General features: G+C 34.1%; 1 protein-coding gene and 1 long non-coding RNA gene across 7 annotated transcripts in view; one reads left to right on the top strand and one right to left on the bottom strand.

Annotated features, from left to right (window-relative positions):
- The window catches only part of LOC125245683, a 26,270-nt gene extending 21,918 nt beyond the window's left edge, over positions 1-4,352 (top strand). For both annotated transcript variants that reach the window (XR_007179585.1, XR_007179584.1), the window contains exons 4-5: positions 3,695-3,915; positions 4,212-4,352. This is a non-coding gene — a long non-coding RNA (uncharacterized LOC125245683). The remainder of the gene's footprint in view (positions 1-3,694; positions 3,916-4,211) is intronic.
- msrb3 (methionine sulfoxide reductase B3) overlaps positions 1-13,977 on the bottom strand; it is a 17,640-nt gene extending 3,663 nt beyond the window's left edge. The window contains exons 1-5 of one of the 5 annotated variants that reach the window (XM_048156395.1): positions 13,828-13,977; positions 10,492-10,633; positions 4,903-5,011; positions 3,884-3,961; positions 3,713-3,741 (exon numbers count right to left, since the gene is read on the bottom strand). In XM_048156395.1, the coding sequence (XP_048012352.1) occupies positions 3,713-3,741; positions 3,884-3,961; positions 4,903-5,011; positions 10,492-10,609 (334 nt within the window). In that variant the 5' untranslated portion in view covers positions 10,610-10,633; positions 13,828-13,977. Of the gene's footprint in view, positions 1-3,712; positions 3,742-3,883; positions 3,962-4,902; positions 5,012-8,875; positions 9,033-10,491; positions 10,703-13,827 lie in introns of all 5 variants that reach the window. The other 4 variants (XM_048156399.1, XM_048156396.1, XM_048156397.1 and 1 more) reach the window with 4 other exon arrangements.
- Positions 13,978-15,010: the final 1,033 nt, after the last annotated feature.

Here is a 15,010-nt window from a genome sequence, read left to right on the forward strand (position 1 = left end):
TGCAAGTACATGGAAAGAATTGTTCGAGGGCCACTGTGGGAGATTTGGCTTCATTCATGCCCTTTATTCTAGCTTGCAACCCCAATTATTCCAAACATATCTTGGTAACTATCTGATTTAACCTTTGATAATCGGGTCAGGCCTGAGGAAGCAGGAGTTGGCTCACTGCTGTGATACTACGGGTGTCGAGAAACAGGAGTCAGTCGATCGTCCACCCGCTCGTTCTATACTTTCCCTCCACAACCCCTCGAACACCCCTTAATCGTCCTCTATAGGGACCCCTCTCTCTCTCCTCCCTCTTAGGGAGGAGATGCTTGGCCCCAACTACAAAGCTACGAAATTCCACTCAGACACAGGAAGCTCTAGAGGGAATATAGGAATCCTATGACTCAGACCAGGAGAATCCCGGCGGATCGTCGCAGAACTGATCTAATGGAGCTTTATCACCAGGGCGAGCAGCCCAGTGAATGGAGCAGTGTAGCGGCGCTCTAACAAAACAGGAAATTGAGTCTATATGAGTCCAGGCTGCAGCGTTGCCTGCATGCAACGCAGGCCGTTTGGCTCCCATCTCCACGTCGAAGACAGAAAAGATTCAACTCGAGTGAAAATCCGATTTTTCAACACGAGGCCCACATGTTTCTCATTTCGGCCTGTTTTCTGTAGAGAATTTTTGCATACACATGTACTTTGTTCAGAGAGTGAATAAAAATAGCATGTGTAATGTTACAGAAGTATGTGATTTGGAGCTCAGATCTGTAAGGGATCAACAAACCATTGCTGAGATTTATTATAATGGCATTGTATACACTCAGCATCAACTCAACATTCATTTAGTCAGAGCTGATGAGAGTCTTTTAAAGCTTAAAACAGAAAACATTTAATACACATCTTAAACTCATAACAGAAAGTATATGCCGTTGCAACAACAAAAGTCATTTAGGCCATGTTAGCACTTCCAGGAAACTACCATATGATGAAATTCATAACAACTATGTTCTGCATTTAATGCTTATTTGCACAGCTGCATTAAAATCTAAGTGATTATTAAACACTTTATTATTAACAGCCAGGTGAAAGGAACTTTAACTGTTGAAAATGCAACATTCATGGTGAAAGATGCGAGAAGCAAGTGAAAAACAACTTTTTGTGATGTCTAATCAAAGTTGTCATCGGTCAATGTCACATCTTTATCATTATCTTCATTTGACTTTTCTCAGCAAATATTATGTTTTAATTCATTATTTGTGATCATTTGTCATTTTTGTAATCCATTAACTATGGAAGCTTGTTTCCGCCACTAAATAAAAAATAAAAAAGGTAATTACGACTTTTTAATCTCACAATTCTGACTTCTTTTCTCAGATTTGCGAGATACAAACTCACAGTTATGAGAAATAAAGTCAGAATTGCGAGTTATAAACAATTGCGAGATATAAACTCGCAATTTTGACTTCTTTTCTCAGAATTTAGAATATATAATTATAATTTAATAGTTATAATGTTTATATCTCACAATTATGACTTTATAACGCAATTGCAAGTTTATATCATACAATTCTGACTTTATAAGAATTTCAAGAATTGCAAAATGCAAAGTCAGAACTGTGAGATAAAAAGTTGCAATTACCTTTTTTATTTTTATTCAGTGGTGGAAACAAGCTTTCATAGAAACAGCATTAATAAAACCAAAAACAAAACTTCAGCATACTTTTTCCCTGGGAGAAATAAATTAATTTAACAGTTGTTCTCTAATTGTGAAGGAAGATGGATTGTCAGTGTTTGATGTGCACAAATTAAGAACTGGAGAATTCCAAAAGATTATGGATGGCAGTGGCTGAATGTTTACAGTCAATATCATTAATCTCATAGGCAACAGATGGCGTTCATTAAAATATTTTGGATATTTTGTAAGATCTTTAAGTCATGGTGTTGTTTCCTGTAGGTGCTGTAACTTATAAATAAAGGAGCATGTGAGGTTTCATGCCCCACACTTAGAGCCTTTTAGGATGGTTGGATTCACATTTGTCCCTGCAATCAAACATAAAGGAGGTTGAGAAGGTCAAACTCTCCCTTAGTGAGACGGACAAGAGAAGAATAAGGAGCAATAAGCCTTATGTAGTTTTTTTTCTTTCATTTTGTTTTGAGAGTTAGGCTTGATCTTGTAACATAATGTCTATTACCAAAAGATGTAGCTGTTCTGTACGGAAGAGAATTAGGGCCAAGAAATAATAAAAAAAATAAAACCATCTCGAGATTAAAGTTGTTAAATTTCGCGAAAAAACTTGTTAAATTTCAAGAAAAAAGTCTAGATAAAATGTTGAGAATAAACTCGTTAAATTATGAGAAAAAGTTGTTAAATTACGAGAACAAATTCGTTAAATTATGAGAAAAATGTCGCTAAATTTCGAGAAAAAAGTCGAGATAAAATGTTGAGAATAAAGTAGTTTGTTCTCATAATTTAACGACTTTTTTCTTGAAATTTAACATTTCACATAATTTAACGAATTTGTTCTTGTAATTTAACGAATTTGTTCTCGTAATTTAATGACTTTATTCTCATAATTTAATGAGTTTATTCTCAACATTTTATCTCGACTTTTTTCTCGAAATTTAACGACATTTCACATAATTTAACGACTTTTTTCTCGTAATTTAACGTAATTTTCTCGTAATTTAATGACTTTATTCTCATAATTTAATGACTTTATTCTCAACATTTTATCTCGACTTTTTTCTCGAAATTTAACAACATTTTTCACATAATTTAACAAATTTGTTCTCGTAATTTAACGACTTTTTTCTCGTAATTTAATTACTTTATTCTCAACATTTTATCTAACTTTTTTCTCGAAATTTAACAAGTTTTTTCTCGAAATGTAACGACATTTTTCACATAATTTAACGAATTTGTTCTCGTAATTTAACGACTTTTTTCTCGTAATTTAATGACTTTATTCTCATAATTTAATGAGTTTATTCTCAACATTTTATCTCGACTTTTTTCTCGAAATTTAACGACATTTCACATAATTTAACGACTTTTTTCTCGTAATTTAACGACAATTTCTCGTAATTTAATGACTTTATTCTCATAATTTAACGAGTTTATTCTCAACATTTTATCTCGACTTTTTTCTCGAAATTTAACATTTTTCACATAATTTAACGAATTTGTTCTCATAATTTAACGACTTTTTTCTCGTAATTTAATTACTTTATTCTCAACATTTTATCTCAACTTTTTTCTCGAAATTTAACAAGTTTTTTCTCGAAATGTAACGACATTTTCACATAATTTAACGAATTTGTTCTCGTAATTTAACAACTTTTTTCTTGTCATTTAATGACTTTATTCTCATAATTTAACGATTTTATTCTCAACATTTTATCTCGACTTTTTTCTCGAAATTTAACGACATTTCACATAATTTAACGAATTTGTTCTCGTAATTTAACAACTTTTTTCTCGTAATTTAATGACTTCATTCTCATAATTTAATGATTTTATTCTCAACATTTTATCTCGACTTTTTTCTCGAAATTTAACAACTTTATCTCGAGATGGTTTCATTTTTTTATTATTGCTTGGCCCTAATCCTCTTCCGTAGTTCTGAGAAGGAAATCAAGCATTTTTTACAAAAAATATTCTCATGTGTCTTGTCTGTTCTGATTATTTCTTTTCATCTAATTATAGGTGAGTGCAGAACCATACCTGATCCTGAGTCAAACTTCTTATCAGACCTGCAAGGACAGTAAAGCATAAATAACAAAAAAAAGAAAAAAAGACTAGCAAATAGCCACAAAAAGCCCTTTAGATTTCTAAATGGCAAAAACGGATTATATAAGATGGCCATGTTAAAGATGGGTCATTACGAACACTCACGTGAAAAGAGGAGCACCGCAGACGACACAGTGGTAGGTTCCTTCCTCTTTATTATCTGCATATTTTCCTGTGAAAGCACTAGGGATGACAAAACACAAACTTCATACTTATAAATGATCTACAATAAATTCTACATTCCTCACACCTGCTTGTTTCAAAGTGCATTTCCATTTCCCATGCTCTGTGTTTGTTTATGCAAAAGACCTGTAAATTTAGCGAATTGACTAAGCATTTCTAATCTGGGTAAGTTGAGAAGGATTTGTGGATGAACAGAGCAAAAGGCCTCAGAAAGCACCTTTCAGGATCCTTTCTTGCTTTCCTTTCACAGGCATTTTTCACATTCCTACTGCCAATGGGCCGATAAATACTTTTCCCACGTGTGTTTTACCACTGAGGGATGAGGGGAAAGAGGGGAAGTGTCCGTGTTTTCTCTTCTGCGCTACATCCTCTTTTTACTCAACATCTATCTCATGGCCTTGGGTTGTTCAGGAGAGAAAGTTTTTAACCAGCCAAGCATAAAGAAATCTGTACAAAGAATGTTCAGTCCATTGATGTTTTACTGCCATGATCAACAACAACAAAGTGCTTTAAGGTAAATTCAAGGGAAAGACAAATTGCAACTGTTTGTACCACTCGTTCTTTATTATTTTCCACTTTTGAGAATATAATAAAGTATCTAAACTTGTTGGCTTCTTTTCCTTCACAATCAGTCCTTTCAAATAAATTATGTAATTACTTTAAAAAATTGCATTATAAATTGTTTATTCAATTTTATATATCAGGTATTCTGAGCTCATGTGACTGAGTGGAGGTGGGAACTAATTTGCATATTCATTAATCCGCATATACTAAATGAAGCAAGGGTGTAGAGTTACATTCAAGCTACTTTAAGGCATGAAGATATTTTCACAGGTAAAATGCTTAAATATGTCATTTTGATCATCAAAAGATGAGTTTTAAGGGATAAAATGTCTGAAAGTGTATTTTAAGGTGGTTTTGAGTTAGGGTTGGTCACCCACCTCTCTGTGCCCTTCTCCTGAGTAACATGGTACTGCATGGGGGTCAATCGCTTCCTCAGCTCCTCCTCGGGGAACGTTTTGGGCCATGTCTTCTTACTTCGGCACGTTCCTACAGGAGAGACAAGTGAGGTGAGACAGACATAAGTGTTCGAAATCACCAAAATAAAACATCAAGTAGTGCTAAGCCACCAGTATTATTCAAAACAAAACAATCATCACTCTAATCTAGGTTTCTATGTGACTTCTTCCAAACAGGAGTCAGCACTTTTGTCTGTTCACTTTGGTTACATGTTGTTTGGTTTGGCCGATAACAAAGGACGTCTACTTTAATTCCTGACTTGACTCTTGCCTGGAAAAATCACATTGTCAGTGACACACAAACAATCCAAACACTCCGTCAGTGATGTGCTACAGCCAAAGTATTACGCCGAGGCAAATTTGATTTTCCCTGCATAACATACGCAGTGAGTTATGACATTCTAGATGAGCGCTCATGTTGGCTGTCCATACATAAGGCAGCGATCTCGAAGTTCACACTTGCCTCCTAGCTTTACAACAATACTGACCTCTAGAGGTCAACCCGAGGAGTGGATAAATGTCACCAGAAGGACTTTGAAATTCTAATTCACATGTGCTAAACTCCGCTCCTGGAGGGCCACTGTCCTGCAGAGTTTAGCTCCAACCAACTCCAAAACACCTGCCTGGAAGTTTCTAGTAATCCTGAAGATCTTGATTAGCTGCTTCAGGTGTGTTTAATTAGGATTGGAGCTAAAGTTTGCTGGAAAGTGTCACTCCAGAAACCAAGTTTGACACCCCTGCTCTAAAAGTGACACAATTTCCATTGAATGTAAACTTTAAAACATCAGCCTGGAGAAAAAAAATTAGATGTCTTGCAGCCCGAAACATTGATTCAGGCAACCGTAAGGTCCTCAGAAGAAGACAAGCGCTGTAGCCATGTTTTTAAAGGGGGCCAGATGTCCATCTGCACGCCATTTATTCACCGGGACACGCAGCAGTTTTAAATTACATACAATTCTACTGCAATTTCCCATTACAGAGTGCTTTCTCCCTCCTTTCCACCTTTTTTCCAGCTAATAACGATTTTTTCACTCGTGTTTCTGTGGGGTCTGTCCTGCTCCTGTATTGTTCGGCCAGGTTTACGGCTTGCGTTCTGGTGAGAGCGGGACTCCCTTCACTTAGACTATGTAGAGAATTCCTCTCGACAAGATTGAAACCATGTGAATGGAGGAAATAATGGGGTCTTTAAAGGTCCCTCTGGTGAATGGGCTCCATTAATGTGCCCTGCTCTGTCCAGCGAGTACAAAGTTACTTCTGACAAACATGGGGAAGAGGGGAGGAGAGCGCAAAGAGGTGGGGGTCGCCTCCCTGCAGGACTCTCCTGTATTCCTCTCGACTCTGTGAGAGGGGTCTTCTGGATCCTATTAGTGAGACAGAGAGAGAGAATTCCTAGTTTTTTGTGTATGGAGGGCTCTGAACACTATTTATACTGTGAGAGAGAGGGAGGGGGAAAGGGGAAAAAGTGTTTTATTTCTTGGTTTGTCTAGAAAAGCCTCTAAGGAGGCATTTAAAGAAATTCAGGAATTCGGTCTGTGTCACCCCCTGCAAATGATTTAGTTTTGGTGCACTGAGAGGTCACGCTACAAATCAGCACGTTGTTCCAACATCCCTCCGCTATAACCTCAAGTGAAAGTTATTTCCTAATTGGAAGCAAGATTTGTTTTTAGCACAGGCCTTTTGCTTCACAGCAAACATATCACGTCTTCCCCCAGACATTCTTCACGCTTTTTCTTAGCTATTCTCAACTTATCGCTTTCAAACCTTTTGATAGTGCTTGCAAGGCAGCGCTGTACTGATTCCTCAAACATTCTGGTAATTTTTTTTTGTTTTAAATGCTTGACTTAGGCCTGTTTTGGACAGCAGGCATAAGCAGTATGTAGGCAAAGCAGTAACTGAAGTGCAACAGCAGGCACGATTTGTACTCTCATGTTACCAATGTTTCTGCATAATAGCACTGAAATATGTCTCTATACAGGTAATGAAATTGTTTTTGGGTTACTACACTGAGTACTTCTTTCAACAATGGGCGTAAATTATACAATGTTATCGTAAGTGGGCGAATTGGGAAATACAATATCAAGAACAAGAATTTATTTGAGCAGAGGCGCATTTTATATCTAAATTAATCTGCATAAACCCAACAAACTAACCTAATAATAACTACATTGAAGGCAGCACCCATTTCAACAATAACCAAAAAATAAGTAAATAAATAATAATATCATGTATCTTGTATATAATGTCAGCCTTATTAGGTGTACTACCTTTTTTAAGCTTTATAAATTTTAAGATATTTTAAAATTATTTTTTAACCCTTTTTCTTTCAATGAAATGAATGTACTATTTAATTCAATAATGATTTTTATTTAATATTTTGTATTTTAAGGTGATTTTATAGTATTACATTATATTTATGCTGTAGTCATTTTTTGAGCATAGACCTTAAACAAACTGTCATAAATCATAAATGTTTTTTTTATCACAGACTTAAGTTTGGTCTCCATTTAAAAGAAGACACTTGGCAGATTATTGTGAAGTGAAAAAAGTTTTTTTTTTTTTTTAAGTGAACTTAAAATTTATAGAAGTTTATTGTTATGAAAAATGCACAAAATACTATTTCCAAATTTGATTTAAACTATATTACTCTAAAACTGCGAAAAATTCAAAACCATAAATCTAAACAAGTTGTGTCCCAAATTTGAGGTTGATATCTCAAAAAATGAGCTTTCAGTAAGATTTTGTTTGGGCGCAGTACCAAACGTTTCCACTAGATGACATTTTTTGTTTCCTATTCTTTTCAATGTGGTCATTCCAAGTGTGACTTTTTTTCAGGAACAATTAACCTTTTCGAATCATTTCATAGCAAGTGCCAAAACCTTTACCAAGTTTCGCACCATTCCGATAAAGTAGGTAAAATATTCTAAAAAAAAAAAAAAAAAAAAAAAAAATCAAAAATGTATTTTGATTAAAAATGACCAAAGAACACCTGAGGGTTAACTGACATTGATAGAATATTAAGCATTCAAAATGTACCTGACTGTGATGACTTCACCATAATATTTGCATACTGAATCGCAACTGTTCTTCCTTCTGATAACCATTCAGTCATTTAACCGGATGTTATTTATCATTCAGCGAAAGCTGCTTTTCATTTGCACACAACCAAAGATTAAAAAACTAAACCTGCCTAAAACTGGAACATTATTCTTTTGCTACCTTGCAAGCACTGCATTTGATTATTTTGACATAGTAATCAAAATTAATCTACTAATAAATCTTGATGAAACTATGAAAAGTTTTAACATGCAACAATGATTATTTTACAAAATGCAGTTAGATACAACTATTGCCCTCAGAAGACACCCTGTTTCTTTGTTTCAAATGTGTCATCTAGATTCCTAAAATGGAAAATGCAAATACAAACTCAATCATTAGTAGAAATTAAGTTAAATGTTGAAGCATGCAGGCTTAAAAGAAGGTCAAACAGTGAGTTAGGCGTTATTCCATGAGCAACTGAAGATCTAAACAGAGAAAAAGAGCAAAGCAAAAGGTGACATTTCAGGGCAAGGGGTCATCAAATGTAGAAAAACCAACCCGAGCATCAGGGGGAACCTGATATCTGGCAGCCTACTATGTTGAAATGAAAACAAAAGTACTATCTATACACTTCCATGCATTTGCGCAGAGACTGTCAAAACAAAGAAAACATTCACCAGACATAAAGCTCAATGTCAGGCTGCCATTAGATAAATCCATAAGTTGGTTTCTCCACAAGTGACCTTATCATCAACCAAACACGTACCCCTTGCCGAATGCTCTCACACGCGTGTGCGCACATATGACAGCATCAAGGAAGCAAAGCACACTACACACACACACACAGCATCCAGGTGACCTGAGGGGAGCCCGCAGGCCTTGAGTTTTACAGGTTGGCCTTGGCTGACCAGATGCAGTAGATTGAACCCGGACATGGCTGCTGCCGATGCTGCTGGGAGAACAGAAACAGCGGCGAGATAGGAGCCGCCTGCTAAAACACCCTCCTACCACTCAGGCTAAAAAAAAAATAATAAAGACAAACATAGGCGAGGAGGGAGAGGAAGGAGAAAAAAAAACACAACATAGGTCAACACAGATGTCAGTTACAGAGATGGACACTAAGAGCAGCCAATCATGGGACGGCTGACACTTCTCATGCAGGGAAAGACTGATTAACGCCACTGTGTAAAGAGAGAGAGGTGAACAGGAACGATAAAGATGTTTAAAGATAATATTCACAATGGAAACCTTGTAGACTTGTCGCATATTTACTTACATAAATGACAGTTAAACATGGTATAATAGTAAAAAGTGTCAATTAAAATAGGGACGTATGTATATATATATATATATTAGTGCTGTCAACCGATTAATCGTGATTAATCTTATCCAAAATAAAAGTGTTTTTACATAATATGTGTGTACTATGTATAATTATTATGTATATATAAATACACACACATGCATGTATATTTTTAAGAAAAAAAATGTTATATTTATATAAAATATTTTTATTTTAAATGTAAATATTTTATATATAAATATATATATATATTTTTATATACACTGCCATTCAAAAGTTTGGGATCTGTAAGATTTTTAATATTTTAAAATAAGTCTCTTATGCTCACCAAGGCTGCATTTATTTGATTATATATATATATATATATATATATATATATATACATACACATGCAAATGTTTCTTAAATATATACATGTTTGTGTGTGTGTGTGTGTGTGTGTGTGTGTGTGTATATATATACACATAATAATTATACACAGTACACACACATATATTATGTAAACACAAACTTTTGGATGCGATTAATCAAGATGAATCATTTGACAGCCCTACCATTCATATATATATATATATATATATATATATATATATATATATATATATATATATATATATATATATATATATACATAAATACATATATTATACATTTATATATATATATATATATATATATATATATATATATATATGGTTGCTGACAGTCTAACACATTTCAAGCAAAGAAGAGTGATTAATAGGGAAAAAACATGATTATTTGACTAATTTGAGAAGTGATTAAAAGGTCAGAGAACATCATTAGTGGATCCAACATTTTTTGTCAGTTTTAATGAGCTGGGAAAGGAGAAATTAAGGAGAAACAGAACTAAGCGCAGAAGCATTTTGCATAGAAAACAGATATAAAAGCTGCCAAGACCGAGCTTATCGGCGGTTTCTATGGCTGTAGCACGTCATTTGTGTGTCTATAAAGAGAAAACTAATCCTCATAATTCAATTTACACCAATACTGGACAGCAACTTCACTAATATACTTTCAACTATACTACACAGAACACACATTTGCCGTAAAACAATGCACGACAGAACAATCTAGCCTGTTTCTTAGTTAATTAAACTTGCCTAGACATATCGCACATTATAGAACCTAACTAACCACATTGGTTACAGTACCTAGCGCAGTGGGCGGAGTCAGTGTTAGGAGCGGCCCTGCGGACAAACGGGAGCGCCTGCATTGGAGCAGGGCCATGGATGCGTACGGGGCCATGGAGCGGAGAAGACGGGCAGCCATCCTGGCCTACGCTGTGGGATGGAGCTTTGAGGAAGAGAGTGGGAAGGTTTTTAAGACCTTCTCCAAACTTCTTGTAGCTATAAAGATAAAGACCTATGAAAAAGGTTGCACTAAAACTGTTAGAGGCCAAAGATTGTGTGAAATTACAGCTGAACTACAGGAGCAATAACAAGCAAAGCCACAGAGCACTGCTGAGCGAGAGGGTGAAGCTGTGGTTTATAAGGAATGAGGTCCATCTAGTGGTTGTGCAGGTGTGTGCGGAAAAGGGAGAGATCTTTTTATTTACTGCAACAAATAGGGAAGAGAAGATGATAAATGGCAAATGATCATGGAAATATCAAATTGTTATGGATTTTTTTCCCCATAGCACTTATTCTTATAGTGGAGCAAAAAATTATTTGGATTCTTATGCATTATATGTGCATCTGCCACCAAACAATCTTTGCTCAGAACTAATGTCACATTCTGATCCACTTTTTTCTACTAATATATACACACTGCCATTCAAGAGTTTGGGATCTGTAAGATTTTTAATACTTTACAATAAGTCTCTTATTTTATATATTTTTATTTATATTATATAATAAGTCTCTTCGGTCACCAAGGCTGCATTTATTTGATTATATATATATATATATATATTTTATCACAATCAATATTGTGAAATATTATTATTACAATTTAATATAATGTTTTTCTATTTGAATATATTTTAAAATGTAATTTATTCCTGCTTTTGCGAAGCTGAATTTTCAGCATCATTACTCCAGTCTTCAGTGTCACATGATCCTTCAGAAATCATTCTGATATGCTGATTTGCTGCTCAAGAAAAATGTCTTATTATTATCAATGTTGAAAATAGTTGTTTAAAATTTTTTTTCAGGATTATTTGATGAATAGAAAGTTCAAAAGAACAGCATTTATCTATAGTAGAAAGCTTTTGCAACATTATACACTACCATTCAAAAGTTTAGGGTCTGTAAGAATTTTTTATTTTATTTTTTGGAAATAAATTAAAGAAATTAATACTTTATTCAGCAAGGATGCATTAAATTGATCAAAAGTGACAGTAAAGACATTTAGAATGTAAGATCTATTTCAAATAAATGTTGTTCTTTTGAACTTTCTATTCATAAAGGAATCCTGAAAAAAAGTAAACAACTGTTTTCAACATTGATAATAATTAGAAATATTTCTTTTGCAGCAAATCAGCATATTAGAATCATTTAATCAGATTTCTGAAGGATCATGTGACACTAATAAAGACTGGAGCAATGATGCTGAAAATTCACCTTTACAATCACAGAAATAAATTACATTTTAAAATATATTCAAATACAAAACAGTTATTTTAAATTTTAATATTTCACAACAATTGTGCATAATTATATATACTTCTATGATAACATTAAAAATCTTACCAACCCCAATCTTTTGAACGACAGTGTTCATATATTATATACATATATACACAAATTGCTGCAAAGAAAAAAAATTATATATAAAAATAATAATAAAAAAAATATATAATAATAATAATAATAATAATAATATATATATATATATATATATATATATATATATATATATATATATATATATATATATATTCTATGCAGCAATTTGTGTAAAAGAAGACACTGATCAAAATTAGACAAACATGATTATTCTTTATCTAAATGCAGAATCGTTGTAGAAAATGAATGCAACAGCATTCGGACACTTGTTGGTACTCCAGTGACTCTTCACCCAGGGCTGGCCGGAGTGGTTTAAACACATGCACAGATACAGACATAAGCAAGGCCACATTTTAAAAATACCCAGCACTCACTTCCAGAGAGGACTATAAATAGTACTCGATTGCAGCTCTGCAGAATCACACCATAGGTCTGTGATTGTCTACAGCTTGATGTTTACATCTTTTGCATTCCACAAAGTTCTTTAAATGATTTTAACAACTGATCCAGTGCTTGTGCATTTTATTAATTAAGTTATTTCAGTATATTAAGCTGTACTGTTTAATGAATCACTACACTTCAGGATATCCAATTTAATTTAATTCATTTGTGTAAAGCCGAACTGGAACTTGATAAGAGTGACTCATTAAACCAATGTTATTTTGCTTCTCATACCGCCCTTATCATTTGAACTATAAAATTAGCAAGCAAAATAAGTGTATTTGAAGCCTCTATGCACCAGAAACATCAAGTGCTCTGAGTATCAATGCAGTTTATAAATACAGCATGCTTGATACTTGGGGTAGAGTCATAACTATATATGGTAGTAAAGCGACAGATGAGATCTGAAATGTTTCAAAAGCAGAACAGATTTGTATAATGAATGGCTGCTATTTAACTAAACTGGTTGTGATGGTTGAAGGGACATTGCGAAACGATTAGCCTAAGTGAATGCTGGCAAATGAAACAGCATTAAGAGTGTGTGAATATCTCAAGCATGTGAAACTTTTGGCAAATGATCTGTGAACCCGAACTGACTGTGGCAATAAGCTAGTTTTGTTACCAATACAGTGAATGATATTTAACAAATATTGAATAAGACTCACTGCAGAGAGGAACTAAGCACCTGCCAATTTCATGACTCACAAACCCAAACATTATACAATTCCATTTATATTATTACATTAAATGTCCATCGGATGACTAATCATCCTGACAGGCTTTTGGACGTTCATTAGATAGGTGCCAGTATTAGACAACAATTAAATAAACATGACATCAAATATTAATGTCTTTGAATGGTCTGCGCTTGCAAAAAAAAGCACCATAGTCTACTTGAAATGGTTTACATCCTTGTATCATAGTAGTGCCACTGTAATTTTTTGAAAGGGCGTGGTTTACATAAACAAAATGTTACGTAATAATGCCTCGCTACTATGACATCACATGTGGGAGGATACATAGTATACATATTGTATACAAAGTGTAACTGATATGCCTCTTACAGAAGACCAAATACCCTGTGGCTAATATTTTACCATATTAAAATACAGGCATAAAAACTAATAAGCAGATGGAACGAACGAATATGTATGTTATAAATCATATATTTCAACTGCGTCAATTTTAAAATGACAGTAAAGTATAACGGTGTTGCGTTACATGTTCAACGCGTAGTCATAGAAACCCTGTTGCCTGCATGAAAGTCACTTAAAAGTGAATAATACAGAATATAAATATATAATAAGTAGTTACACGTACCAGACAGCAGAAATAGCGTTAAAACCGAGCAGAACAGCAGACTAGAGAGCGAAGGGGGGCCAATATGAGAGCAGCGCATTTGTCAAACAGCGACACGACCGTGTACTTCTTAGGTAATGACAAGTGCATTCTGGGAAATTCCTCTCGCTGGGCAGACGAGCTCCAAATATGAGCAATGCGTAATTTGCGTGCATAGTTACTGAACGTGAAGCAGTTTATGCGTTTAATTAGGTTGTGCTAAAACATAGGTTACTGTTAATTTGATTATTTGCATGACGTATCATGTTGTAATGCAAGAACGTTATTCTGCTATTCGTATTCAATCCACATCCTACTTCCGACTGCTGCTTTGGGATAAAGCTTCCAGTCAGGTCTGAGATCAGTCAACTACTAAAGCAGTGGATTTGTAACTTCATTACGTTGCACAATGTATTAATTTATCAAAATATTATACTATTAAAAAGTATCAATTAATTTAATCAGTGTTGGAAGTGTAAGCCTATTTGTTTAGTGTATTTATTTATTTTTCATTGTGTACTGAACATGGTCAAAGCCTCTATAATATATTTTCTCTTAAACAAGTTTATACCGTATATACCATATTGAATGTTATACCATATTGAATGTTAAGGAATATATAGATTGCACATTGGTAGGCTACTATTGTTATTTTAGTGATGTTTACTGTTGTCTACATATTACATCTGCACTAACCTTTTTCAATCCAGTGATCCTTGTTGATAGGTTAGAAGCTGGAAATAGTGCAGAAAATTAAACAATACAACAATTTAAAGTGAATATCATGTTGACAAGTTGGGTGGATATTGAATAGCCTCCACTTTTTCTGACTAGTAAATAGCTAGTGTTGCAAAATAGGACTGTGAAATGTCAATTTTTGCATATGAATTGAGAACAAGATTTTATATATAAATATTTACCAACATATAAATACATTTCCAAACCACAATCTGTCTATGATGAAACAGTATCCTGAATTATCTCTGAGATTATAAACTTGAAATTTGATACCCCTAGATCAGAAATGTTTTCAAATCATTAAAAGATTGCCTTCTTCTAAAAAGTCCTTACCAGCATTTTATATAAATGTAGATGACAGTCATTTTGAAAAAGCACAAATGTGCTGATGCAGAATATGTAATGAAATTCAACAAGGAAATGAACA

Source organism: Megalobrama amblycephala, linkage group LG14, assembly GCF_018812025.1.
Source record: "Megalobrama amblycephala isolate DHTTF-2021 linkage group LG14, ASM1881202v1, whole genome shotgun sequence".
Taxonomy (NCBI): domain Eukaryota; kingdom Metazoa; phylum Chordata; class Actinopteri; order Cypriniformes; family Xenocyprididae; genus Megalobrama; species Megalobrama amblycephala.